This window comes from Aythya fuligula, chromosome 3 (assembly GCF_009819795.1).
Source record: "Aythya fuligula isolate bAytFul2 chromosome 3, bAytFul2.pri, whole genome shotgun sequence".
Lineage (NCBI taxonomy): Eukaryota > Metazoa > Chordata > Aves > Anseriformes > Anatidae > Aythya > Aythya fuligula.
The window spans coordinates 114,000,778-114,028,749 of record NC_045561.1 but is presented as its reverse complement, the minus strand read 5'-3'; the positions used below and the strand labels follow the sequence as shown (position 1 = coordinate 114,028,749).

Sequence of the window (27,972 nt, the reverse complement as noted above, 5' to 3'; positions counted from 1 at the left end):
CGTGATGCTCAGGGAACAGCATCTGCCATCCTATGCTGAGCATCGGCACAGCAGCCTGCGTGTCCACCACCCGTCGTGCAGGATGGAAGCTTCCCACTCTCAGCAGCAATTTAATGCCACTTCATACGATATCACCATTATGGTCGTCATCACACTTCAGGCTTTTGCTGGCATGTGGATCAATGCTTTCATTGTGGCTGTGTCTTGCCTTACCTGGGTTAAAAAGAAAAGCTTTAACTCCAGTGAGAAGATCTTGCTGTTTCTGGGATGTTCCAGGTTTTGGTTTTTGTGTGTGACATGGGCATATACCATTACTTCAACGCTTTTTCACTGGCAAACTTATATCCGCAGGGTACCACGAATATTTGCACCTCTTCTCTGTATTTCAAATTCTTTCAACTTGTGGTTTTCTACCTGCTTGTATGTTTTTTATTGTATAAAAATCGCAAATTTCAGATATATCTTCTTCATCTACCTGAAAGTGAAAATTGACAGGATTGTGCCATGGCTGCTCTTGGGTTCAGTGGTTTTGTCCCTGGTCATGTGTAGCCCTGTTTTTGACAGTACCAATCAAGTGAGCTGTTGCAACCTCAATTCCACCTCCCTAGAATATTTCAGAAAACTGAATGAGAAAATAAACAAACAATATTCCTCTATTTTTTACATTTGCGGCTTTGGATTTTCTGTAGCATTCATAATAGTCATCTTCTCTGCCCTTCTCCTCCTCTTTTCTCTCTGGAGACACAAGAGCAAGATGCAGACAAGCTCAGCAAAGGACCTCAGCATGGATGCCCACATCAAAGCCATGAAATCTCTGCTGTCCTTCTTCATCATCTATGGCATCAACTTCATATGTTTGATCTTGACAATGATTTATCCCAGTCGGGAGAAAAATCCTATGACGTTTCTCTTTTTAGTACTCCAGTACACTTTTCCGTCTGTTCATTCCCTTATCCTGATTTTCAGCAGCCCCAAGCTGGAAAAGATAGTGCTGAGGATTCTGCCCTGTGTGAAGCGCAAGCTTTGCATGTGCTAGGAAGTGTAATAAGGGATGGAGCCCGGGAAAAATTCTGACTTTTTCTGGGAATAATTCTGACTTTTTCTTCTCAAAACCAAGTCACTCAATCTTTAGTGCATTTCCCCAGCCAGTGCAGGTGATGTCGATGTGCTATCTTCTCTAACTAAATTAAGAACATTTCATTAAAATTCTTTGAATTAAATTATTGTGAGTTAAATAAATTATTGTTGTCATTTCTTTTAACTAATTCTTTTAGTTAAATTACTGTCAATAAAATAATTTAGATCTGGTCTATGGACTAGCTGTGAAAGGGGGACAACAGTATAAGAGCACTGTGTACCTAAAAATGCTTCTGTATTTGCTGACTGAAACTACTTAGCTAAACATATTCATACCAATTTTGTTTTAGAAATCATTTCTGCTGTGGCTGTGCATATATACACAGATATGGACAGAAAGTCTCCTACCTACTCCCTAAGACCAACAAAATTTACAGTACATTATAAAGATGCATTGTCGTGGCCAGCTGCTTCTGTTGTTCATCCATATTTCACCCTGCATCTGAGGTCTGCCAGTGTTTTTGCTCTGCACTGCAAGTTCTCAGTGGTACCAAACAGGCAGGGCACACTACCGCTTTCCCATTTTCTTTCGATTCTTCTTTTGAACAGAGGTTTTGTAGTTCTGCCGAGCACATGATGAGTTTCTCTTAAACTCTTCTTTCTTGAGTTCCCAGTCTTCATCTCTCTGGTCCACAGGAATTCCTTTCATTGCAGCTGTCCTGAGGTAGTTTCTGCTCTCCACCTCTGCTCTGGGGAAGAAAGCAAGAGTTTATCTTCAAAAACAGAGCATGACATAGTCACACCACCACTCATGAGCAGCCCATCCAAAGTAACAGATCATGGTCAAAACACTATTGCCAGCAATCCATGAGAAAACCCTCAGGGTCACCCCAAATCCAACGGGATTCATCACCCCAAGTGACCAGGTATTCATATGGATTGAGGTGGAAAAACTTTGGTAAGGATCTATGGTGAAATTCATGCTGTAATCATTGGAAAAACAATTGTAGCACAATTTTTACACAACTAATGCAAAGCTCTCAGACTGATCTAAGAGCACAAATTTTTGTGCTGTTAAAAAGACTTAAGCACATTGCAATGCAAATGCACACAGCAATTTAATTCACAACAACCACAACATTTCAAATTTTTTAAAATGTTTTGTACTGCTCATTCATGAGTACTAGATTTTTTTTGTGCCAAAACATCAGATCTGAAAACCACTGGAATCTCGGAGAATTTGGACACAGTTATTCTTTACAGATGATCTTTTAACTTCACAAATACTTTATGCAATTCAGTCCTAAAATTTTCCTAAAATTTGCATTCAAAAGCAGATTTAAACTTAATAATTCATGCCTATATCTGTTTTTAAAATAATGACTAACATCAAGCAATGTCATAGAACTAAGGCTGTCTGTAGAGGTTCAAATTTTGCATGGAAAAACCTTAAGTTATGCGAAAGATACCACTTTCTCTAGCCCTGTATCTCCATATACAGATAATTCACAACTTTATTCTGGTTGCTGGGGGTCTCACACATGTCTTTCAAGTTATTGCCATGATTTCAAGTGTGTGAAATACGGATTTCAGAAAGTGAGCCATCATCCACCCAAGCCCTGGTATTTCCAGCTCAGCAGTGAGCTGGAAATTGTCCTCTGTAATTTTTGTCCTCTGTAAAAAGCTCTCATTTTTTCATGATACTCGTATATTTTCTGTCAAACAAACATAGTCCCAGATCTTCAGACTGGGAAACTGAAAAAAACTGAAAAAGTCCCAGTTCTTTCAGACTGGAAGCCTGAAAATAAGCATACTTCACTGTGGTTTTTCCTACAGTCTTGAAACAGCAGCTGATTTCATTACACTTTCCATTGCAAACAAGCAAAGCAAATTTAAAAACACTTTAATCAAGACCAAAATGAATATGTTTATCTGGGCAGAAAAAATATGGAATATGGTGGTTATTATTATCATCATCATCATCATCATCTTAGTTATGGTTTTGTTAATCACAGCTTTCAAATATTTTTCCTATTAAGTGTTAACTTTACAATCTTGATACATGCCTGGCACTGACACAGTCAATTACCTCAGGAAAAAGTGACCCCAGCTATAAAACAGACAGCTACTTTCTGCATTTTGTAGGCAGTGAGGAATTTTAGAAAAATGAATATGCCTATCCTTCATGTCCAAGTTACTGAAAGGTAAAACATCTATCTTTCAAAAGTAGCAAAAGAAGCAAAAGAAGCAAATCAGACCTTTTCTTTCTCACGGTAGTGGTTAGCATGAGACAGTACTGGAAAAAACAGGAGCCGCTGTGGTGGGCTGACCTTGGGCAGCTGCCAGACACCCACCCAGATGCTCTTTTACACCTCTTCCTCTCCATGGGCTGCAGCGTGGAGATCTGCTCCATGTGGGACCCCTGGGCTGCAGGGGGACAGCCTGCTCCACCAGGGGCCTCTCCACAGGCCGCAGGGGAACTGCTGCATGCCTGGAGCAGCTGACACACTGACAGCTCACCCAGGTGTAAGAACAGAGTAGTTCTGGTGGCAGGGACCTACTCATACCATCAAGTCCAACTGCCTGACTGCTTCAGGGCTGCCCCAAAGTTAAAGCCTATTACTGAGGGCGTTGTCTGTTGAGCACTGACAGCCATGGGGCATCAACCACCTCTCTAGGAAGCCTATTCCAGTCCTTGACCACCCTCACAGGAATTTTTTTTCCTAAATCTCAGACAGGGAGCAGAGGCCAGCACCTCCCTCTCCATCCCCCTCCTCAGGAGGCTGCAGAGAGTGCTGAGGCCACCTCTCAGCCTCCTCTGCTCCAGGCTGGACAACCCAAGTATCCTCAGCCTTCCAGCCCTTACATGCCTTCCAGCCCTTACACCAACTTAATTGCCCTCCTCTGGATGCATTCAAGGACATTAATATCCTTTTTATCTTGTGAAGCCCAGAACTGCATGCAATAGTCAAGGTGAGGCCACAGCGAATGCTAAATATAGCTGTAAGGCCTGTCTTAGAGCTGGCAAACCATTTTGTCTCCCTGCAGAGTTCTGGTTTTGTAACGGTTTGTGGAGCCCTAATGAAAATATTGCCAAATATCTGCAAAAACTTGTTTTTCTGCCATCTAGCAACACCCTCACATCTGTGCTGGGGTGTCCCAGCTGAGAGCACAGGGCAAAGCCAGCAGCTCTGCACAGAGATGCGTTGCACAGCATAGGTTTAGTACATATGTTTGTGCATATATATATGTATATATATTTGCCCTGGGTTCATCTAGAGGGAGCCTCTGCTGCAGTTTGGACTCTTGGCTCTTTGCAGGCAGGATGGCAGCAGGCATGGGCCACAGGTCTCAAGAGCTGCCCTGGTGCTGCTCCCAGCAGCTCCGAAAGCATCCAAGGTAAAGCTGTGGTGCAGAAAAAAAAAAATAAACCTGATGCAAATTGTTATTCATAGGCAGCTGTGCATTTGAAGGCTGGTTTCAATGCTTTGCATGTCCATGCAAACCTCGGTGAGTGGTGCAGAGACGCTGTAGCAGAACATTCCTAATATTTATGTGTTATTAATAGTAATGTGTTGATACGTGTAGTATTTACATGTGGATGCAAACAGCCCTCAGCACGGAGCAGTCACTCTGGCCGCATGTGGAAGCGTGTGTTCATGCAGCCAGCAGCACCACAGGCAGGCACACAGCATGTAAGGTGCATGGTGGTGGAGGCAGGAAAGGCTGAAATGGGATCTAGGAAGGATTTGGGTGCTCCTCTCACTGTTTAGACACACACTCCAGCCCTGCATTTTGCACAGCCCTCAGGCTGTTATTCTATAAATTGCCTTTTCTCTCTTCATACTATTTTGCATGACAGGCAAATATTCAAGACTGACAGTGCTGCTGTGTAACAAAATATTCCTCACATTTACATCCCAATGCAGCCAGCAGGGTGACCAGATCTACTCTGCACTGTGCAGCATTAGCATGCACACACAAACTTCATTTTGTGTCTGCAGCCACAGCAGTACTGCCCAGCTCCTGCCAGAGCCTCAGCGATCCCTGAAGATGGACATAACTGCTGGACCTTCTGCACATCTGCAGAAGCAGAAGGTAATTTAAAAATACCAGTGATTCCTCCTAGTTAATTCTATCTGCTGATGTGAGGAGGTGAAACTGTTGCATGAGGGTGGACACTTCCACTGTGGCTGTAAATTACACAGGTTGGGCTTATAAAAATGGCTCCCAAGCTCCACTGACAAAGTTTTGGCTGCTCGGGCTGCCTGCAGGCTGCATTGTTCCTGTGCAGTGACCATACATTACAACCTGTCCAAGGCACGGGCATTTAAAGAGTCTTTCTGGTTTGTAAATTGTCACAGCCCTTAATCCTGCACCTCTCTCAGGTCTCTATGGTGGGAGATTTGCAGCCCTGCTTGGTCTGGATTCCTGAGCCCACCAAGGGACAGACACTGGGTCCATCTCGCTTCACTGCACTGTCACCTCCTTTGTGTCACGGTCACCAAACCTTTTGCAGCTTTGCTGTAGCTCAGCACAATGAGCACTCACACCCTTTCCTCCTGTGAGCCACACTTCTGCCTGAGCAGAGCATGGCCACAGGGTGACTCAGACCAGCATGTGGCTCTGAAAGGCAACTATTCACTTTTTCTGCCCTAAATTAGTCATTCACCTCAGAAAACCAGTCACAAGCTACATGAGTCACCTTAGGCTGTCACCTCTCCGCTCATCTGGTGCCTCAGACTGGATGTCAATCATCCCATCAGTCTTCCTGTCAATCATCCCATCAATCATCCTGTCAATCATCCCATCAATCTTCCTGTCAATCATTCTTCCAGCTGCCTCCACCGCCCATCCCAGCCATGCAGGCACCTCCGCCTGCCATGGGCATTGTGTGATCCAGGCAACCTCCCCCTTGCTGTCACCTCACCACCTTTGCTCTCAGGCACAGCCAAGTGTGGAGCAAATTCTACACCCTTGGCAGAACTCGATAAACAGGAGTTTGTGCTGAGATCCGTGTAAACACGACAGCAGCTGAACTGGGAGTCAGCTGCTATAAATGATTCATCGAGGGGAACAAGTCTGAAGACTTTTCACTCTCTAGGGAAGAAAGTTACCTGTTCAGAAATTTACCTGTTCGGATACAGAAACTATGCAAGCAAAGACCCAAGGACAGTATAAAGAGAAAATCCTCATTATGATGAAAGCATTAGGATGGGTGTGGGATGGGCAGGTAACATGCAAAGGTTGCATCCACTTCCACAATAACCAGAGCTTAGAAACATGAATGTGTGGCTCTCCTAGAAAGTTGTTTGCATGACAGTTTGGCACAGTTCAGGTGTCTGTACCTATGGGAGGACACTGATGTTGTGTCAAGAAAAAAGAGGGTAAGGAGCACTTCAGCAGGAACCAACAAGCTGCAGAAGTACAGCAGAAAGCTAACAGGTTTATGGGGTTCATGAAAAGCAATGCTTGGAGGAGACTGGCCACCACAGACGTTTGCACAGCCTCATTTTGAACGTGGCAGCACCTGTGCTGAATTCCTCGATGATGGGGACGTGGCAACCAGTAGCCCTGAGCCTGGGAGGTGGAGAAGAGGGGAGAGGCCTTGCAGAAAGGAGAGTCAGCACCAAATCTGCACCATGGACCTGTACATGTAGTTTGTACGTGGTCTTCAAGGCAAGCTGGAGACGTTGGGTTGGATATGGGCATATAGGTGATTTGTACGGTGCCAAAGCAGTCTTGATAACATCACAACAGTAAGAAAGATTCCAGTTACAAACTACAGCAGGGCTGCAAAGTCAGAGAAATCTTCAGGGGCGGAAAAAGCCTTTGGGTGCTCTCAGCCTTGGGACTCTCAGGGAAACATGAACAGGATCTCTTGCTCAGGGGCCCCTGTTGGGCATGTTGTGGAGTCCTGTAAAAGGCTCTGAAATCAAGCTTATCAGAAAAACAAATAAACAATCAAACAAATAGACTTGTTCCAATAACTGAAGTTACATAAGCCTGAGACTTGAGATCTATTTCAATACAGATTCACAATTCACACAGAGGAAAATAATTTTGAGCCAGATCAGTGGGGATATGTCAGCTGAAAAACACAGCTGGTTATTTGGAACTGTTAAAAGCTTAATACTAATTGTATATAATGCCACAATGATAACTGTAAGGGTTAAGACAATCAGGACTTTTCCAGAATTGGAAAGCAATACCTGCTAATAATGTGGCCACCTTACTAACAGATCAAATGGTAAAATTTTCAATAGTTATGTAAAAAAAATAAATAAATGTAAGTCAGTTTTTACCACAAATCCTGTACATACACTATCATTACCTGCTAAAGGACTGTTCTTACACAATTTAACCTGTGCAGTCAGCTTTCACCACTCTAAGAGGTTAATATTCGTGGCATTGTTAGTTCTTCCTTTCACTTCTATTGCTCAATAATCGCTTTGTAACATCCTTACAAAAACAATGATGTCATGAAGTTGTAATGTTTTTGAAAACATACCAAGGCAAACCATAGAAGACAGTGCAATAAGAAAAGACTTCCCAATGGCTTCCCTGTGACAAAGAACTGCATTTTTTTATCTCTTACGCATTCAGAGAATCACAGAACCATTAGGGTTGGAAAAGCCCTCCAAGATCACGTGCTCAAACCATCCCCCTACCACCAATGTCACCCGTATGTCCCTAAGCACCACGTCCAAGCTCTCCTTGAACACCCCCAGGGATGGTGACTCCACCACCTCCCTGGGGAACCCATCCCAACGCCTGACTGCTCTTCCTGAGAAGAAATGTCTCCTCGTTTCCAACCTAATTCTCAACAGCTTTGACAGGTTTAGGCAGAAAGATGAATAATGCACTCATATTCATTCTGGCCCTATATACGCCACTCAGGATCATTGTCGCCTATCGTGCTGGGAACAGCTATTGCTACTCACGTTTCTAAGAACTTGACACACTCCTTGTGTCCGTAGATTTCTGCGAGCCTCCTGGGAGTGTCGCCAAAGAGGTCTTCTGCATCCATGGCCGCGTGCAGGGAGTGAAGGGTGCGAAGCACACCCAGTCTGCCTGACTCGGCCGCAAAGTGAGCCGGGGTCCAGCCCGCGTCGCTCCTCAGACAGGGGCGGGCACCGTGAGCCACGAGGAGCTTAATCATCTCCGATTGCCCTGGCGTGGAGAGAAGAATGGGGAGAAAAGCACCAAAATGAGGCTTTATGCTTTCAGGCTGAAGGAGACAGTCACCGCACACTTGGTCATGATTCCCTCCAATCATGTTTTACCTGTGGCCTAGCCATTTTATTTATCATATAAGGAATACTCGTTGGAAAATGCTGATTCCTTTTTTTTCCAAAGTAAATAGCTTCCAGAAGCATTTTACAAAAAGAACAGCAACAAAATCAAAAAGCTTTCTGCTGCTTTCTGAGCAGTACATCCCAAGTGGTAGGCTTGGCAGTGCTAGGCTAGTGGTCTTAGAGGTCTTTTCCAACTTAAATGATTCTGTAACTGCAAGTAGTCCTTGACTAATTGTCCGTTTACTGTTCCATTTTTTCATTATTTTTTTTTAGTTCAAGCCAAAATAAAATTTAACATTAAAAAGTTGTGAGCAGCTTTAATTAAAAAAAAAAAAAAAAAAAAAAAAAGTTTGATATGAGAGAGAGAAATAACTTGTTTTATTTCAGCTTCACATTTTTCTAACTTGTGGAGTTGCCAAAGAAGCAAAAATAAAGTTATTTCTACCCTGCTGACCATGGCCTTTGCTGAGTGAGGCTGTTCCCAGTGGCATGCAGACCACACCAACATCTCACCATCATCCCACAGTAACCCACCACTGTGTACATGTGGTTTTCCTTGGGGAAACAGATTTCACTACTTGTTGTTTTGGATTTATCAGAGGACAATCACAGCATTTATAAGTCCTCATTCCCTGATTTCACGTTTTTACAGTTTACATTTTACAGTTTACATTTTTACAGTTTGCATTTTAGCCACATTAATATTTTATATATAACGGTTATGTAAATTTTTATATAGATGAAACAGCTTTATGAAAATCATTCGGTTCCCTATTTTGTTGCCCAAATGAGAAATCCATCAGGTGTAAAACTTGGTACCAGCTGTAAAGCAGCAAACTGATTTCTGAGCAAAGGCAGGCATCAGGATCTGAGATCCCAGCATATACCAAACACTGCAGCACATGTTTTACGCTGTGTACAATTATACAGCATCTGTATTGTTGTGTTCACATCTTTCCAGGGCTGTAAAGGGATATTTGACTTTTACTTTTTTTAACTTTAATTTGACTCTGGTCCTGTGTTAAAGATCTCTTTGATGATAATCCCATAAATTATCTTGTGGGCACAGATCCTGTTCGAAATTATATTGTCTTTCTCTTTTTCCTCATTAAGGACAAAGGGATCTGATACAAACTGTGATGATTGCCAGTATTAATTGCTATCATAGCAAGAAAACTGCAGTCGTGATGCCTTTTAGGACACGGTTTGCAGAGGTGACAGAGCAGGGACACGCTTACCCTTCGCAGCAGCCCAATGCAGCGGGGTCCTGTCGTTCCAGTCCACATCCTTGTGATTTGGGTCGCAGCGCCCCTTCCTCAAAATCTCTTTCACCAGGTCGTAGTCGCCCACAGCCACAGCTTCGTGGAGCTCCGTCATGCTGCACACGTCAGAAAAAATCTGGTAAAGGGCAACGTCGTTTAGTGCATGCTCACTGATGCATCAGCTCCTCTCATCTTCAAGCAGTTTTACTGGGTCAGGCAGTGTCTGGATTGAAAACAAGACATGCACTGTGAGAAGCCAGGATTTATCCAGAAAAAAAAAGGAAAGAGAAATGAGAGAGGAAGAAAAAAAAAAGTATTTATTATCAAACCAGCGATCAAAGACTGATGGTGATGTTTCGTTTACAGTCGTGGAAATCTGGAGCAAAGTGCAGCCCTTTTTTTCAAGACTCGTAGGCAAAACCACGTTGCACTTCTCAAGAATGTTGCTAAAGAGCTGCCAGCTCAGGCCAAACATTGCCATCGATCTGTTGTCACGCATTTACCCTGGAAACTGGCTCCTCCCTTGCCAGTGCTGCAGATTTGTTATTGGCAGCATTTTAGTGTAAGGAAAGAAATGTCTGGTGAGTATCTTCTGTGCTCTTTTGTGCAGAAAGCCTAGCTGTGCCATGTCGCTTAAAATGCTCATCTCCATAGCTGTGATTTGCACTTTCCAATCCCATAAAACAGATCCAAATCAAGGCATGCAAGCAGATCTTCAACCCCTACAAGGCTGTGGGCTTCAATGAAAAGGGGAGACCTTTTCTAGCTGCTTTGCTGGCAGGGCACTGAAGCAGCTTGCAAAGATCCCTACAGGATCCCATCATCCTGCGGATGGAACTACTGCGATATTTTCTCCAGTCTGGCCAAATCAACAGGGACAAAGCTTTTATATTCCCGTACCAACACCTAGTCTTGAGCCAATTAGTCCAGTCCCCTTCAGAAACTGGAAGAGTTTTAGGACTTTATCCAGTTTCTGCTTCACTGACATTTGCTTCATGGAGCACCATTCACAGCTTGCAACTTGGAAGAGTGTAATTTCCATGCTGAGCACATTATAAAGGACTAGCATCAGGGCTCGCAGAGGCTGATGCAGGGAGGTTCCCAACCCTAGGGGCTGCATCCTGGGAGCCAGAGGTAGATGAGGAGGATGCATACATGACAGGGGAACATGTGAACACAATAAAAAATATAATGGGTTTTGGTGCTCCTCAGTGGGTCACAGAAGTAATATTGGCTCGAACATATCTGTTACTTCAATCATTCATTCACCTCCTCCTCCTTGCCTCTCACTTGCCTTGAAAAACCTGTTCCATGATTAATCAGAGGTCTTCACATTAGTCCTCCGACACCTCTCATTGGCATTAAACCTACACTGAAAACGATACTGAAGAGTGCATCCAGCACTTCACTGAAATGAGCATTGGACAAAAACACAGATTTAAAAAAAAGTATCATATTTTCACATACTTTTCTTGTTCCTTTCCAAGGAAATGCCAACAAAATTCAGCAAAATGTAACTGTAACTTCAAGCACCCTTCTTTGCTAACTTCAGATCATGCTCATACACACACGAAGGGTGAGGAACTAAACCCAATGAGCCCACCCCACGAGCTCCGTAGCTCTCCGAAGACAGTCCGTGGGTTCAGTTTCCTAAGCAATTCAGGCCAGTCTGAATTTTACCTACCCTCCATGCCTCCCTTTGCTAGGCTTAAGGCTCACGGGGCTGTTGATCCCTCTGAAAGCTGACCTTTTGTTATCAGTGCTGGGTTTAGGGTTAGTTCCCGGCCTGCAGACCACACTCATGTACATGTGCCAAGCCAGCATCATCATGTAGGCAAACACTGGGGCTGTGCAAAGAGGGATGGGGGCAGATCTGCTCTATTAGTAGGGACCTGAGCTCAAAATCTGCCTTAAACCACTTCAGCAGTGGCACCCAGAAGTGGGACTCACTTCCTCAGGGCTTTGTTGTCCCCTTTTTATGTGATTTTAAGATCGTATTGAGATTTTTGTGCAGAGACCTTGAGCCAAACGGAGCTGCTCTGACCTTCCCCATCCTCCCTGGGATGTCATGGGAGGTCCAGGTGCTGCACCCAGCCCCTGTTAAAACTCATCCCTGACACACACAGGGGACACCCAGCATCCGAACAGCCGTGGGGTCCTCTTGCGAGTGCAGCATTTTATTTTTTGGGAGGGGTTGGAGGTGGAATGGATCCGTGCAGGAGACTCGTTGGCAAGGCCTGGGGAAAGGTCTCTCCCAGAAAGATTGTCCCGTCTGGAAAGTAAGGCAAAGTTTGGTCCCTCCCCTTCGGGAAGAGCCCGGCAGCCACTCTGCCTGCTATGGGAGACGTCCTCCTGCAGGATCAGCCGCCGGCCGCCGTGCTCTGCAGGGCCACGGGCACCCAAAGGGGCCTTTGAGCAACTTCCCAAGCCATCGAGCTCCTTCCCGAGCCAGGGACAGGAGCAGGGGGTGGCCAGGACACTGCACAGCAGGTACGGGAGCGGCAGGCACTGGGGAAAGGGGAAAAAAAGAGCCTGGGAAGAGTGCAGGGAGGAGCGACGGGGCTGGCAGGGGGATTTTAAGGAGTTCTGCGCCGGACGAGGGCTCGCAGTCTTCCTCTTATCTGACCCCAAATCCCCGCGTGTCCCTGCAGGATGACGGGAAGGGGAGAGGGTGCGTGCCCTGCTGGCATTTAGGGTGTCGGGGTGGGGAGCAGCAGCGCTGGGCTGCAGCAGGGGAAGCACAGACCGGAGGGAAAGGGAAAAAAAAAAACAAACACATCACAGTGATTAAACGCTGCTCTGGGCTTCCGGGGAGTGAAGATAGCATTAAGATAGGCAAAACTGAGACAAGAAACTGAGCTCCCTGCTCCACGTGTGCCCCGCTTGCAGCAGGGTTTGGGGTAGATGTCCTCCAGAGGTCCTCCCTGACCCAAGTTCTCCGGGGAGCTCGGTGCCAGCACCCTCCTCACCCCATCGCCTTTCTGCAACACTGAGCACTAGTCCTGGCTCCTACCAGGGCTGCTGGGGAGAGGAGAGGGTGTTTTGGGGCTGTGGCTTCCCCCAGTGGGCTTTGACACTGCAGGTGACTACGTGGTGGCCTCAGGCATTAGTCACAGCAGGACCTGCCCCGTAACCAGCCTGGACCTTACCCGGTGACACAGCACCTCCAGCCTGCACCAGGGCTGAGCCTGGGGGAAGGATTTTGGGGCAGAAACCAAGGGTAAAACACAGCCTGGGCTTACACCGACTGACTGGGGATGTGGCTGAGAGTAGCCAGCAGCTGTCAGGATATCCTGCTGGGGACATCACCCTCCGACGGGCAGCTCTCGGAGTGGGCTGGAGATGCTCAAATCTCCAACTCTAGAGTCATTGTTGGTGTCCCCCCCCCATATTTGAAGCAAAGAAAAATTGTTTCAGTGACTAAAGCAGGACATTTAAGAGCAGGGGCCGGAACTGGGGCCCTCAGGCTAACGCTGTCAACACTGCTTTAGGGTGTTTTTTCCCCAGCCCCAGTGATGTTCACATTTCAGTTTAGTTTTTGGGGCAGGAATTAAGAGGCAGTCCCATCCCTCAGTGATGAGCATTGCTTTTTGGTTCAATCTCCAGTGCCAAATTAGCAGGGGACGTACTTAAACCTCAGTGATGCCTCTAGCCAGTGGGGAATAGCTCATGTGGCACTTGGCTATGGGGTTACACCGTCCTTCCCCAGCCTGCAGTGCTGTCTGTGCTCACGGCAATGGGATACCACTGGTTACTGAGGGGGACATCATCCGAGTTAACCACCCCAAGATGCCCGATTTGGGAGGCCACTTCCACGTGCAGTATTGCTGTTTACTGGAAAAAGCAGCTGAGATCAGCACATTTGCCTTTCAATGACAGCCTGGGCCATTTAGTCCCCGCAACACAAAAGGCAGCAGTGTGAAGGACTCCTTCTTCCATGCTCCCACACATTCCCCGGACTCCGTTCCTCCTCCCCTTGGCAGCCTCCAAATAGAGAACAGGCCAAGGCCAGGGAAAAAAAAAAAAAAAAAAAAAGCAGAAAACAAAAGCCCAAACCCAGCGGCACTGGCAAAACCTCCCTGACCACTGCCTGCTCTAGTACGTTTCCTAAAAGGACCACAAGAATTTAATTTCTGAGGCCGTGAGAAGGGAGCAGGAGCGTTGGATGCTCCTGCCCCACAGAACAGCTTTGTAGGGGCCAATTAGCCCCGAGGCAATTAGCCTCCATTTATCAACTTATACTCCTGTGTCTTGTCTCTCTCCAGCTGCAGAAGACACCGGAAACTCACGAGCAAACAGCGTAAAGCTGTTTTGGGGCCAAAGGAGCAGGGTGGTGAGGAAACGCTGCTGAGGTTTCCAGCCCGACCGCCTCCGTGCTTGAGACCCGAGATTTCCTTTTCTGCTCTTCCTTCGAGGGGCGGACAAAGCAGCTCAGCATCCGAGCAGCAAATCGCCCTACTCAGGCTCCTGGACAGCAGCACACATCACTGCGCCCTTACTGAAACTCTCCTGGAAGAGTAAAGCGAAGCAGACCCCGTTTTCACCCGCACCCGGCTTGGGCACCTCCTGAATTCCCCAAGACACGATGACTTCGTTCTGGACGAGGGCTGGCAAGGTGTTCACAAAAAGTCGTGCTTCAGGTAAGGAACATCTTCTCCATTTGTATTTTTTACCTGAGCAAAGCGTGTGCCCCGAGAAAGACTTCTTAAGGTGTTACAGGTAACATTTTAGCAAAATTAATGTAAGCATAAATTGGAGTTGTTCATATAATCAAGTGTAGTGGGGAAGTCCCATCTCTTTTAGGGAGATGTGCCCCTTTCTTAACACTTATTATTGCTCTAAAAGCTAACACAGTTTAATATATCTGGCTTCTGACACTGGTACAGATATAAACATTTAGTTTGCTTTCTAAAAAACCTTCTTAAGAGGGTTTCTGGTCCTGCCTCAACCCCCAAACACCACTTACCCAACGCCCCTCCTGCTCAGGGCAGCCACACCAGCGCGGCCAGACCCAGAGCAGCCACGGCTCCCACAGCTCCGCTCCTGTTCTGCTGCCAAATCCTTTGGTCGCCCAGGGTAACAGCAAAGAAAGCACTTCTAGAAAGAGCACTTTATAACTCTGTAATAGCCTGTAGCTGGAAAAAAAAAAAAGTTACATAAAAGTTACATAAAAAAAAATGTTCTGTAAGATGGCAAGCAGGGCTCACTGGAGTGTTTTGGAATCACTAGGAAGACTCACGGAAACTCCATCATAAGGCAGCACATGCATTTCTTCAACACCATAAACCAACTTGGTTTATTTTTGCTCTTCTGCCCTTTTTTCAAAGGGGAACGAAGCTCCTGACAGCCCTCGAACTGCTCAGGTTTGCTTTCGCTCCAACCCTCCCCAGCCAGAGCCCCCACAGCCACAGGGCTCAGCCCTGCCAGTCAGGCTTCCCCTTGTGACTTTACACAAAAACATTAGCTTTTACTTATGTATTTATTCTGTTTGGGGGCTACAACTTTTACAGTCCCAGAAATTCACTCTTCGGCCTCTTTGCTGACCGCAAACCCCCCTGAGTTGTGCTGGGTGAAAGCAGAACCTCCCAGGACGAGGCTGCTTTTGGAAAGTGGTGTCCAGGTCACCAAGCGGGGTGGCATCGGCGCTCTGTCCCCAAATAGGAGGCTTAATGAAAGCGTCCTCCTGCTGCTTGGCATCTGAGGCGTTGAAATGGCAGTGCCAGGCTCGCAGAAAGCTCCCTGAGAGCGCTGTCCTTGAGGGATGCACAGGGCCGGGTGTTTTCGGAGTGATGTCTGAGCAGTTTGTGGTGCTGTCTCCCCATGTGGTGTGGTGTTAAAAAAGGAATGTCGATGATAAAAGCAGCTGTGCTGACAGTGAGCGCGTCTCCTCCTGGGCGTGTTTTGGGGGATTTCAGGGGTTTGGCGGTCGACATCCATCGATTGGTGCCATCGATTCGTGCGCTGTGGCAGTCGGCGATCCTCCCAGAAGCCAGCAGGATGGCAGCCACCCCCCAACCCACGCATCCCTAGGCGGCCAGGTCGAAGTCGTCGCGCTCCTGGTTGTAGTCAAGGACCTTCTGGCGCAGGCGCGAGCCGTCGGCCCAGGTGATGAAGTCCTCGACGGCGCGCGGCACCAGCAGCGCCGGGTCAGTCACCACCTCGGGCCCTACCCGCACGTGGCCCTGCTCCACGAAGGTGACGGCGTGCCGCAGGTCCTGCGCCATGCGCAGCTTCAGCAGCACGCAGGGCAGGCGGCGGCGGCAGAAGGAGGCGGCCGACACCTTCTCGCACAGAGCCAGCGAGCGCCGGGAGCTCAGCACCCCCAAACCATACAGCTTGCCCAGCAAGGCGGAGGCGCAGCGGGCTCGGAAAGCATCGCTGGACGGCCCCAAATCGCGGAGGCGCCGGGCTAAGCCCCGCACGGCCCGGGCTAAAGCTTTATAGCGAGCCCAATCCTCTCGGCGACCCAGGCGGTAGCGCCGCAGCGCCCGCACCTCGGCCACGCCGCTCGCCGCCTCCCAGCTCACCAGCGACAGCCGCCGCAGCAGCTTCTGCTCCGGGTAGCGCAGCCGCCGCACCATGGCCGCGGCACGGGAAGGGCGAAGTGGGGCGGAGACCGCGGCACCTTCCGGGGAGGAGCGGGTGGAAGGCAGCGGCCCCGAGGCTGGAGGGGTTGGGCCCGGCCCGCTTGGGCTGGGCTCGATTCGGTTCCGCGATTCGCTTGGGCTCGATTCGGTGCAGGTCGATTCGGTTCGGCGCGATCCGGCTCCATTCGCTTCGGCTCGGCTCTTCTCGGCTCGCCGGCGCTGCCCCCGGGCAGATGGTTGGGAATTCGGTGGTTTGTGCGTGCTTTAATTGCATCCTTCTCTCCGGTTTTTAGTTGGTTCTTATTCCTAAATTAATTCTTATTTTTATTGTAAAGTCCCACCTTCAAGTTCAAATTGTATTATGTGTTTATTTAAAAGCTTTATTTCGAAATTCGTTCTTATTTTTACGTCTTATTTTTAAGCCTATTTTGAGGCTTTATTTTTAATTTTATTCTTGTTTTGAAGTCTAGTTTTTAAGCTTGATGTGAGGTCTTATTTTTAAATTTATTCTTATTTTTATGTCTTATTTTAAGCTTATTTTGAGGTTTATTTACATTAACATATTAGTATATAATATGATCTATGTAATATAATATGATCAACATATGTAATGTCAATATAATGCTATATATACTATTAATATCATTATTGTTATATTAACAATTTAAGCTTATTTTGAGGTTTATTTATACTAAGCTTATTTTGAAGTTCTACTTTAGGATTAGTTTGAGGTTTTATTTTAAAACTTATTCCTATTTTGATATTTTATTTCTAAGCTTATTTTGAAGTTTTATTTTGAAGTTCCATTTTTAACTTTAATTTGATTTTGAAGTTTTGTTTTGAAGTTTATTTCTATTTTGAATTTCATTCCTGATTTTGATTTTAATTTTATATTTCTATTCATTTTTGTTTTATATTTACGTTCACCTTGTTTAATTTTCCAACATGCTTTATGTCATTGTCTTACCCTGTGGGTGGGATGCAGCCTGGCCCCCCAGGCAGGGGCAGTGCACCCATTGCCCCCCACATCTGCCCCGTTCCCCACCTCCTGGGTGCTGGGAGGGCCTCAGCCCCCTGCCCCAGCCTTGCAGGCCGGGCTTGTTTACAGGGAGCTGCAAAAACCCCAAACTTCCCCTCCCACTTCCTGCACCGGGAGCGGGTCTTGGCGCAGGGAACCCGTTGACCTATGGCTTGGGCACCCTGCTGGGCCCTGCGCTGCCACCTCTGGGTGCCCTGTGGCCTCTCCGCTGTTGGGTGTCACCCTGCCTGGGGCCTGCCACCACCAGCACTGCCACCACCACCATGCCGAAGGTGTCAGATCAGTGTCTTGGGGTTTCAGAGCTCAGATCCTCAATAGCAGCTGCTCTTGTTGGCCTAATCCTCAGTTTGAGCAGTCCCGGACCTTTAACGCGCTATATTTGTTTTATCTCTCAGGGCATACGGTCTGCTCACATACGTCACAATGAGTACAGATGCCACAAAGGCCCCAAATTCTCCTGATTTGTGCTTTTTTTTTTTTTTTTTTTTTTATTCCCCAGGCCTGTCGGCGAAGGCGCCAAAGGAAATGGGCAGCAACAGCGCTGAGAAGTTTTACAGGATCCCCGAAGGGAAGGGGCCACACTCTGTGGGCTGCACGGACCTGATGACAGAAAATGCAGCTGAGGTAAGCACTGGGTTCACCCTCTTTTGGATTTAAGGCTCATTGCCAGCCTCATGACTCTGGTTTTGTCGGGGAATCCGGCCAAAGGTGTGAGCAGAAGTGCAGGATGCATGCAGGGCACACTTGGGTGCCTCCAGGACATTAAAGGAAGGAGACACCACGATGGGAAGGCAGGAGCAGTGAATAGCCACCTGGTGGGCTTGCTTACAAGTTTCTGTTTCAAATCCTCTTGGTTTTGAGTTTTTTTTTGTGGGAAGACTGTGCATTTGCAGTACTGATTTGCTCTTTGGAATAACTAGGTGGAATTTGTGGCCTGTTTGCAGTGGTTATTTGTAGGTTTTCCTCGGCTCTGCTGAGCTTCCGCTCTATTAGCACCCAAGAGTGATTAGCTTCTCTTTGCAATCAGCCCCTGTGTTTTTCGTGGATGAGCAATCTGCATAATGGCAATTCTCTCAGGGACAGGTAATGAACCTCTTTCCTTTCCTGGTAAACTGTCACCTGGAGAAATTCAGCGGGACTATTCTGGGATTGAATTGATGTCATTACCAGCCTGGATGGAGGCTCCGTGGTGTCCTCCTTAGTGCTCGTCGTGTCAAAGGCTGATTGAAGCTTGATGAGTAAATGGAAACAAGATTCATTAAACAAGCTTTTGGTGCATGCTGTGTATGAAACTGGTAAATTTGTGCTCAGAGGAGCAGACTCGATTCCAAAGCTCATGCTCACGCTGCTCTCCCTGGCTCATGCACCTTGCCTGCAGTTTTAGACTGAACGTATTTAAATAAAGCCACAGCAGGAGCCTGGCGGTGCGTTCAAGCAGCGTCTTGCACACACCTTGTCTGCTGGGAGATGTCCTTGAAGAGACCACGTTGGTACACTGCTGTGTAGGAAGAATACTGGTGAGGGGAGGACGGGGAGCCTGTGTGGTTCCCCCGCAGACTTGGCATACAAACAGCAAGAGGAGACCCAAGGCAGCAGTAAGAAATGGAGGCAGAGGAACACAAGTAATAAAATTGGTTAGAAAGATGGACTTTACAGGCTTGTAATCATCCTGGTGAGGAGATACTGGAGGAAGAACAGTAGTTACTGCACTCCTTTGCTGCGCTGCTGTCCAGGTGCTTTGCTGATGGCAGAAGGAGCCGTTTGCTCGGGTTAGCTGGGAGCACGATGGTCACGTTGAGGCCATGCCCCTGGCTGCCCAAACCTCATCTGCTGGGCCACACATCCAGATACTGGTCTCGGAGGAAAATCTGACCTAATCCAGTGGAAAACTGTACTTCTGGGAGGGTCGGTTACCTTTCCCCCGGGTTAGCAGGGTGAATGAGCTTGGTAGCAGCTCCATGAGACATTTGTGTGAGCATCGCCGCCAGGATGCCAGCTGTTGTACTGCTTCAAGTCATTGTGGGGACAAAATGACAGCGACATAGGACTGCCATCAAAGCTCAGCCTGCATTGAATAATAATATTCTCATGAGATTCTCTAAATTCTCTTGAGCTGTTTTTCTTGCAACTGAAGCCCTTGACATAAATGTTTTTATCTTCCCTCTTTTTCATCATATATTAAGAAATAAAAAAAATATATATATTTTTTTATCCTAGGGAAGTTTCTTACGCCTGTATTACCCTTCATGCAACGCCACAGATAACGAAGAGGCACCGTGGATTCCAGATAAAGAGTACTATCAAGGACTCTCCGACTTCCTTAACGTGTACCGGGTTGTAGGAGAAAGGCTTTTCCAATACTACGTTGGTGAGATTGGTTTACGCTTTATTTCTTGACAAGGGCACGAACTCTATGTGAGCAGCATGTTTTTGACTGAAAACTAGTTTCTCCCAATGAGGAGCGTGTGTTTGGGAAGGGTTTGGGTGTCAAGGCTCAACGCTGGACATGACCCACTTTTGCAGGACCACGGTCCGTGATCGCTGTATGTGGGAGTGTCTGGGTGGTTATGGGGAAGCTGCCCCTATTTCAGGATTCAAATCACAAGGGGAACTTTGCAGACATACAAGAGTCAGATAGATGCGAAATTCTGAATACAAACAGAACTTGGATGCCTGGCTGCTCCTAGAAATTGTTCTTGTGGGGTTTAAAGGATTGGCCTTGTGCTAGGCTATGGACAGGAGAAATAAAACATCTTTTTGTAGAATGTGTTTGCAGAATCACGTCTTCGTTTATCTTCTGCATTTTAAGATTTGCTACCTTAATCTTTAGATGACCTTTCTGAAATCACCAGGCTTGTTCCTGTGGGATCTCTCCCACAGGAACAAGTGCTGTCTCTGATTTAAGTGATAATGACACACGCTTCCATTTTTATGTAGGTTCTGTGACCTGTCCTGCAAAACCAAATGCTGATTTTAAGCCAGGAGAAAAATACCCACTCCTCGTTTTTTCCCATGGACTTGGAGCTTTTCGGTAATTCAGCAGTTTGTTGACAAACTATTTTTGTCGTCCATGGAGACAACAGTCTCTAAGAATGGTTCTGAACAGATTTTCAGTAGGGGGGTGAGATCACTGTGGAGTCAAAAGAGATGTGAAGAACAGGCTGCTGTGTATCTGCATGCTTCCACTGAAATCAATGCCAGGAAATAAAGGCAGGGTTGGTTTCTTTATTTCTGCTTCCCAGGTATATATATTTTAGGGGTGCAGGTATTTAACCATGCATAAATACATTATGAGGACTAGGTAGTTATCTTTGGACAGCTCTTTGAAAATGCAAAATGTCCCATGTGCTACTTTAAGAATTATTAACATTTTCTGATGAATAGGTACTGAAACAGTAACAGGGTGCAGTGCAGCAAAAAGCACCCTTGGGTGACTGGCATACAACAGCCTGCTCTGCTCGTTAGCAAATTAAAGCAGAGAGGAGAAATACAGAATGGGGGCTAGCACATACAGGGTGCAGTGTTTAAGGAGCAGTGCAACTGAACTCATTATAATGAGTGCATGTGTATCACCAGTGTGGTTCTGATTGCAGGACAATCTATTCTGCTATTTGCATAGAGATGGCTTCTCAAGGCTTCATAGTGGCTGCAGTGGAGCACAGGTGGGTATATTGTGTGCTCTTCAGTTGGATGGAGAGAAGCTTTCTGGTAATAAATAGTTACATGTAAAGATTTTTTTTTAAAGGAGTAACTAGTATCTCACATTCAGCCCCAACCCCTTCCCTAGCTCACTTCCTAGCTAACCAAAAGGAGATAAATTTGAAGCCCTTTAATGCAAAGTCCTGTGTCACGTATCATTTGTCATTCTTCAAGCACACTATTTTTCTCTTTTATTGGTAGAACCTGGCAAACGTAATGGTGGGGGGAGTTTTGGTGGGGCAGCACTGGTTGGGAGCTTGGATTTCTTGAAGAAAGTGAAAGCTAAGGTTTCTTTTGATTTAATCCCGAAGAAATGGAATACATCCTCAGAAATAACCTTCTGTTGATATTGCAGAGATGAATCAGCTTCAGCAACGTATTACTGTAAAAAAAGGTCTGTTTCTGAAACAGAGGAAGAGTCTACACCAAACATGGAGAAGGAGTGGATCTACTACAGGAAACTAAAATCAGGAGAGGAAGAACGTTGCTTGCGTCACAAGCAGGTACCCTCCTGGGGCTGCGATCAAGTGCTGCCCAGCCCTGTCTTTAAGCGTTGTTTGTGTGGCCCTAGGCTTGCTGTAGCTTTTGTTTACTGCTGCCAGCAAGATGAATCGTCGCTGCTCTAAGGGGGATGTTTGCTTCACCACCTCTGACACACTTTGACATGGATTATAGCAGTGTAAGCAGTGCAGACTTCCTGATTATAAGCAGCATCCGTGCTAGATGTCATGTGGTCGTGGCGATAAGCTCCTCCAAGCACAGACCTGACCTTTAAAATATGGGAGTGCTTTCTTCCACCCAGCACAGACTCAAACGGGGAAATGTTTATCTTGCAGGGCCACACAGACAGCAGCATGAGTGTCCTTTCCTGTGTGCATTCAACATCCTTCTTGTGAGTCCAACTACACAACATCTGAGCTTGCAAATAACATGCAGGAGCTGTTGCCTGTATGTTTCTCTAGTAGAGAAGCCAGGAGGTTGAGATTTACTTGAAATTCGGTAATAAACAGATGTCTCGCTGGCTGGCTACGCTCATTTGTTCCCAAGGATGCTGCTGCTCGTTGGTTCTTTTTGAAGTTTTGTGTGTTTTTTTTTTTGTTTCTTTGTTTGTTTTTTAACTAAACATATGAAAATCCAGAACGCTTCTTACGTTGAAAACCTGTATTGGCAACAGCTATGTTACATTTTTTTAGTAATGTGTATGTATGTAAAATAGGAAGGGCTTTGAGGCAGTTTCTTGCTTTAGGTACATCCAGCATAAAGATGCTTTCAGAGCTATTGTGCAGATGGGACAAGTGGAGGATCTACACAAGAGCTTCAACAATTTGGGGCCCCCAAAATTCACATTTGATCAAAACTTCTCAATGTTTTGTTTTACAGATCAATTCTACAGTTCAGAATAGTGCTTATTGTACCAGTCCCTTATATTAAAAAAAAAAAAATAAACTAATTTTTGTGTACAACAAGCCAGAAAAACCAGTTGTCTGATAATTCATTCTACTTCTGTCCCATCTTTTCTGTCTCCCAGGTGCAGCAGAGAGCACAGGAGTGCATCAAAGCACTCAACCTCATTCTAAAAATCAATTCAGGGGAGGAAGTAATGAACGTACTGAATTCAGACTTCGACTGGAATAAGCTAAAGGTGAGTGAAAGTTGGCAACTTCAATCTGTTAACCACCTAATAAAGCTTCTGGGTTTCCTCTTCCGTTTCTAAACGGCTTCCTGTAGACTATTCTGAAGATCACACAGTAGATGAAAAACTTATTTGAAAAGAAAAAAAAGGGGAAGGAAAGTCTCTTACAGCACCTGGATTTTTTTTAACAGGATTCTGTTGATACTAGCAGAATAGCTGTGATGGGACACTCTTTTGGAGGTGCTACAGTTATTGAGAGTCTCAGCAAAGAAATTAGATTCAGGTAAGTATGTGAAACAAAGAAAGGGACATTTGGCACTCAACAAGCCTGGAGTAGGGAGCCTGACCTAAGATCCCTCAGCTACAAATTAGCTCTTGAAGAAAAAATGTTTGGCATGTCTCATTTTCTTCAACTCGTGCTTCCTTCAGCTTTGGGGATGCAGAGGAACACAATAGCTGTATTGTATTTTCCCATGACATTGTGGAACCTTGCAGAAGCTCCTGTGCCCAGCTGCACCTGGCAGCGGAGACCAACAAATGCAATAATGGATTAATCCTCTTCCCCCAGAGTAGAAAACATTATCGCTACAAAGTGATTAATTAACGCGTTTACCTGTTCAGTATCATCAGTTTCCCCATGTCTGCTGCAAACCAAAGCATGCTGAAAACGTCCGCACAAAGCTCTCTACCTGTGACAATATCCAGATGTTGTTTTTGGCAGGTGTGGCATTGCTCTCGATGCGTGGATGCTCCCAGTGGGCGATGACACTTATGAGAACAGTGTCCAGCAACCGCTGCTTTTTATCAATTCTGAAAAATTCCAGTGGGCCGATAATATCTTAAAGATGAAGAAGCTTAGCTCCAATGACTCAAACAAGAAAATGATCACCATCAAGTAAGTGCCAGGCATCCACCATTTCTGTGGTCAAGGATGAATCTTTGTTTACAGAACTTATTCTCTTGTCAGAGCTGTTCAGTTACAGGTAGCTGCAGGACAGACAGTCACTACTTCCTCAGGGCCCACATTTTCACTGCATGTTTATATTAGATAGCAATATGTCTGCTACAGGGGAGACAGAGACCTTTCTCAGCACAGGTGGTAACATTAAGACACTGCAAGGTGCGCATTCCTCTGTCAGGCACAAGCGTTGCTCTGTACCTCATCCATCTGCATTTGGGCATTTTAAATAGCCCTCTGGGTGCAGTTGTACACTCCCCTAATAAAAGCACCACGCACAGGGGTGCTGACACCTGTATAATGCACTTAGGGCAAAGAGACAACCTGGTGATCTCAAAGTTTTGCTAAGCCTTCTTATTGCTGTTGTGGTTATATAGGCTAAGCACAAACAGAACTTCCTCCCTTCTGTGGTTATGGCACAATTTACTGCTAACCTTGCACTCTCCTGAAACTAACCTTTGTTTGATAAGATAGCGTAAGATGTGTCTGGCTTTCAGGAAGCCTCTGTCATCTTTTAATCTAACGCCTACATTCTTATGAGCCTGTTGATCAATTCTGTGTTTGCAGAGGGTCAGTGCATCAGAGCTTTCCTGACTTTACCTTTGTGAGCGGAGAAATCATTGGAAAGTTTTTCAAACTAAAAGGAGAAATAGATCCCAATGAAGCTATCGATATAAGCAATCATGCTTCATTAGCCTTCCTGCAGAAACATTTGAGTAAGTATCTGCTGATTCATGTCATGCTTTGATATAAACATGTAACTCCTTTTTTATAACCACCATTTACTACAAGTTAAATCTCAACTTACTCTTCACTACAAGTAAGTCTCAGAAAAGTCTAAGCAGAAAAAATGCAGACTTGAATGAAACTCTAGAAAACGTTACTTCTATAATATAAGCAACTCAGAGGAAGAACATCTGAGTTTCAGTACACTTGTGCTTGTATGTAAAAACTAGGAGCGTGTATGACTGCATCCCCTACTTTGCCAAGTTGATTCATGTATCCTATTTATTTTTTTGGTATCATTTTACAGAAATCCAACAACTTAACTCATTACCATTTGGGTTTTCTTTCCCCCTATTTATAGGTCTTACGAAAGATTTTGATAAGTGGGATTCCCTCGTGGATGGCATAGGACCCAATGTTATTTCTGGTACCAACATTGACTTATCTCCATCTCAAGGCGAATAAGGAATGCGAGGAAGTACTGTAAATACCACAGGAACCAGGACACTAATTTTGGCCAGATATTGCTCAGATGTGATTGCACTGGCCTCCAACACAGCTTCTGGGGTGCAGAACAACAACAACAACAAAAAAATTATCCAAATGTATAAAGGTTAAGTTCAGATGTGTTAGTGGGATTCTCAGAAATAATACCATAACAGGGTAATTTCTGCTTTATAGGCGGGGGGGAGGAGGGAGGAAATCACTTGATCGTAATTTAAATATTCTGTTTCTCACCTAGAATCAACTATGCAGAGATAAATTAAACTACCAGGAATTCAACTAAAGTTCTGCTTACCAAGCTTTAAGTCAGTTTGCATCCAACAAGCCTTTTTATTTTTCCAGTGTAAGAAGAAACTAATTTATTAAACTTAATTATTTCAGCTGTGCAGTGGAACAGCTGGGAGTTGGGGCAGATTTCTGTTCCTTCTAGTTAGAGAGGTACTAGGAGGAAGCTCTTCAGAACTGTCTGCTTAAAAGAAGAGCTACAGTAAAAGCAACAGGAAATAGTTTAAGGTAACAGCACAGCAAGGAGTTTGTTCTGACACGTGACTTTTCATACAAACTTATCCCACTTACATTTTTAAGATCTGTTCATGCTGCCACACTCAGAAGTTTCCATTCAAAAAGCTGCTGAAATGGTCAGTGTAGTAAGTGTAATCCCCCCAGGCAAAGCTTTAAGCATGGTCTCTTGTATTATTCTCTCTATTACCACTACTATCTCTATATTACTACTGTCACTTGGTGACACGTGAATAATTCTGCTGTAGATGAACCTGTGGAATAGCTGTGTCAGTTCTACCTGCTCCCTTTAAAGAGGGGCATGCAAGCATAGTTTGATCATGTTGTCCTGTACAGTTGTAATACTCTCTAGAGACTCATCTTTGTTCATTTTCTGGCATTGCTGTCTGTATGTGTCAGCAGAAAAAGCTGGCTGTGTGGGTGGCTGAAGGCAGCTCTGATTTTTAGAGCAGAACTCTCAAGTTGCCACAAGGAAGAACTATTAAGTGAATAAGCCTTGCAATAGGGGGACTACTAACTGTAGCCTATTTGTTTCAAAATAAGGTTACAAACAACTTCATTGCTTGCTCCAGTTGTATTTTAACTGTAATTAAATATTTATATAATCTGTGATCTTAACATGAGATTGCAATGACATCTAAGGCCTGTTGTTCAGAATTTAATTAAATTCTTTACAGCCTACCACCGTGTCTTGTCTCTACTAAGGGGATCAATATGCAAGTGTTTACTGAGCGAGTGCTAATGCTCAGGATCTACTGTAATGTTCAGCAAGACAATTATGTTTGTAATTCACCGTGGCACTGTGAAAAATCCACAGCCCCAGAAGAGATGGAAGAACCTACATTATACAGAAGCATGGAACAGTAGAAAAAACAGCAACCCCTTTTCAACACATGAAGAGTGTGGTAAGCTGCAGCTGGGTGTATAAGTCCTTACCACACTACACATGCAGCAAGCATAACCACACTGCTAGGTCTGCTTGATTTGGAGATAAAAGGCTTCAGTGTTTGTTACTGCCATTGAAGGCTATGTCACAAACACAAATTCTGTTTTGTACACAACTGTGGAGCGTTCCAAAGCATTTGGCATGGCTCATGGTGCTCTAGAGAATGACTCTGGATCAAAACAGAAGCAGGAATTGCAGGATGTGCACAGCCACATGACCTGCAGACACAGAGTACCTGTGACAGTATGTGGTACGTGTCACACTGTATTGGGGCAAATGCATAGGGAAAGAAAGCCAGTCATTAACAAAACCCTGAAGAGCATGCCCCAGTGTCAGCTTTATTCCAGCTTCTTCCATTGCTTTGTAATAGCACCAAATACAAGACTTCCAATGCTACACAACTGTTTCTCTAGAGAAACAAAAACTATCCCAATCCCCTCCCCATAAATACCCTGAACTTTTCTAGAAAAAAAAAAAAAAAAACACAAAGAAACAAGAATGCAACTTTTCAAAAAGCAAACAGCAGAAAGCAGTGTTGTGCGCCACAGCAGCCTATACAGCAGTAACTCACAAGAAACTTGTTCAAGAAGAACCCACTGACAGCCAGGCATAAGTTAAGACACAAAAGCATTCAGTAATGAATGCCCGTCAAGAGGCACATTCTTGTTTAATTAAAGACAGCACAGCTTTAAGACCGGTCTGCCAGCAACCACTAATTCTTTGACAGGGAATTATGGCAATAACAGGCATTTGCTCAGTTTGGTAGAAGCAGCATTCAGTGTTTTGCTTGTAGTCTTGATCCCATTAAAACCCATTTTCATGGCAATGGAGTGTACACAGGTACTTGCTTTAAGCTTCACGTGGCAAACATCACTTTCAGGAATGCTGGAGAAAATAAGGATCTTCAGATTTTTCAGATTTAGCTGAACTGCAACTGGTTTGCTTTTCTATAGAGAACACAAACAGATCAGATCCATCAAGATGTTTCTGTATACGTATATAAATGAATTAATATCTCAAGTCATAGTTCTGTAAAAGCCTTCAGACACACTACCAACATATTAGACCATATTAACCACCTACTCATGAGAAGTTACTGCAAAATGACATGACAGTTGAAACACCTGAACTGTCCAAGCAGATGAAGCAGGCAGTGCTCCCAGATTTCATTTGTGAGTTCAGAGGCACTCCATCCCTCAGTGGGCTTATAAACCTCAGCGGGAGTTTTCACATCCTGTTGATCTGCAGGGCCTTTGCTCACGTTCACTCAGCTGTTGCTAAGAGGGTGTATTTGAAACCACACAAAATACGCACAGAGGTCATATTTGGACTGTAATAAGGCAGCCAAGGAAGAAAAAGAAGATCAAAATAAAGTTGTAGAAACTGCAAACATTTCTCTCTTGCTGTTTCTGGTTTTGATATAAGACGGCATCTGAGTGATGCAACTGAGAAAGGATGTGTAGGTTCATTAGTTTAATCAAGTTCTCTTCACTACCACTTTTATTTTTGCCACAACCCACAGGTCAGTCAGCTTTCGGTAGGGTTGTACTGAAACACAGTTTCCAATCACTGAACACACAAAAACTACTTCCAGGCAAGCTTAGTTCAGCCTTTCTCAGGGAAACACAGGTCAGACATAGGAACAAGCTGCTCACAGCAGTTCTGCAATCTCCACCCTTGGATAAATTCCAGACCTGAGTGGAAGGCCCCAAGCAGCCTGATCT

At 45.3% G+C, this 27,972-nt stretch overlaps 4 protein-coding genes across 6 annotated transcripts; 2 read left to right on the top strand and 2 right to left on the bottom strand.

Moving 5' to 3' along the window:
- The first annotated feature begins 27 nt into the window (after positions 1–27).
- On the top strand, positions 28–1,036 carry LOC116487509 (taste receptor type 2 member 125-like). The gene has a single exon (XM_032184505.1). It carries the CDS (start codon positions 83–85, stop codon positions 1,034–1,036), a length of 954 nt encoding a protein of 317 aa, XP_032040396.1. The 5' UTR covers positions 28–82.
- ANKRD66 (ankyrin repeat domain 66) lies at positions 132–10,042 on the bottom strand. Its single transcript, XM_032183803.1, has 4 exons — positions 9,967–10,042; positions 9,614–9,860; positions 8,022–8,250; positions 132–1,826 (listed from the first exon to the last, which is right to left on the bottom strand). The coding sequence occupies exons 2-4, from the start codon at positions 9,750–9,752 to the stop codon at positions 1,646–1,648; spliced, it is 549 nt and encodes a 182-aa protein (XP_032039694.1). The 5' UTR covers positions 9,753–9,860; positions 9,967–10,042; the 3' UTR covers positions 132–1,645.
- Positions 10,043–11,978: 1,936 nt separating this feature from the next.
- PLA2G7 (phospholipase A2 group VII) lies at positions 11,979–25,983 on the top strand. Of its 3 annotated transcripts, none has more exons than XM_032183798.1 (12): positions 11,979–12,127; positions 13,903–14,277; positions 17,763–17,887; positions 19,481–19,631; positions 20,201–20,294; positions 20,857–20,925; positions 21,318–21,465; positions 22,491–22,604; positions 22,787–22,878; positions 23,317–23,490; positions 24,121–24,269; positions 24,641–25,983. In XM_032183798.1, exons 2-12 carry the CDS (start codon positions 14,223–14,225, stop codon positions 24,742–24,744), a joined length of 1,275 nt encoding a protein of 424 aa, XP_032039689.1. In that variant the 5' UTR covers positions 11,979–12,127; positions 13,903–14,222; the 3' UTR covers positions 24,745–25,983. The 3 variants fall into 3 exon arrangements, with proteins under 3 accessions (XP_032039689.1, XP_032039691.1, XP_032039692.1); XM_032183800.1 differs by lacking the exon at positions 11,979–12,127 and adding an exon at positions 13,669–13,735; XM_032183801.1 differs by lacking the exons at positions 11,979–12,127; positions 13,903–14,277 and adding an exon at positions 16,304–16,479.
- IMP3 (IMP U3 small nucleolar ribonucleoprotein 3) lies at positions 14,743–16,252 on the bottom strand. Its single transcript, XM_032183802.1, has one exon. It carries the CDS (start codon positions 16,216–16,218, stop codon positions 15,664–15,666), a length of 555 nt encoding a protein of 184 aa, XP_032039693.1. The 5' UTR covers positions 16,219–16,252; the 3' UTR covers positions 14,743–15,663.
- Positions 25,984–27,972: the final 1,989 nt, after the last annotated feature.

Coding starts and splice junctions, on each gene's coding strand:
- LOC116487509 (XM_032184505.1), top strand. CDS start 83: ATGGAAGCTTCCCACTCTCAGCAGCAATTTAATGCCACTTCATACGAT.
- ANKRD66 (XM_032183803.1), bottom strand. CDS start 9,752: ATGACGGAGCTCCACGAAGCTGTGGCTGTGGGCGACTACGACCTGGTG. Junction 8,251..9,613: donor GCATTGGGCTGCTGCGAAGG/GTAAGCGTGTCC, acceptor TCTCCACGCCAG/GGCAATCGGAGATGATTAAG. Junction 1,827..8,021: donor TGTGTCAAGTTCTTAGAAAC/GTGAGTAGCAAT, acceptor TTTCTTCCCCAG/AGCAGAGGTGGAGAGCAGAA.
- PLA2G7 (XM_032183798.1), top strand. CDS start 14,223: ATGACTTCGTTCTGGACGAGGGCTGGCAAGGTGTTCACAAAAAGTCGT. Junction 14,278..17,762: donor CACAAAAAGTCGTGCTTCAG/GTAAGGAACATC, acceptor TTTATTCCCCAG/GCCTGTCGGCGAAGGCGCCA. Junction 21,466..22,490: donor GTTGCTTGCGTCACAAGCAG/GTACCCTCCTGG, acceptor TCTGTCTCCCAG/GTGCAGCAGAGAGCACAGGA.
- IMP3 (XM_032183802.1), bottom strand. CDS start 16,218: ATGGTGCGGCGGCTGCGCTACCCGGAGCAGAAGCTGCTGCGGCGGCTG.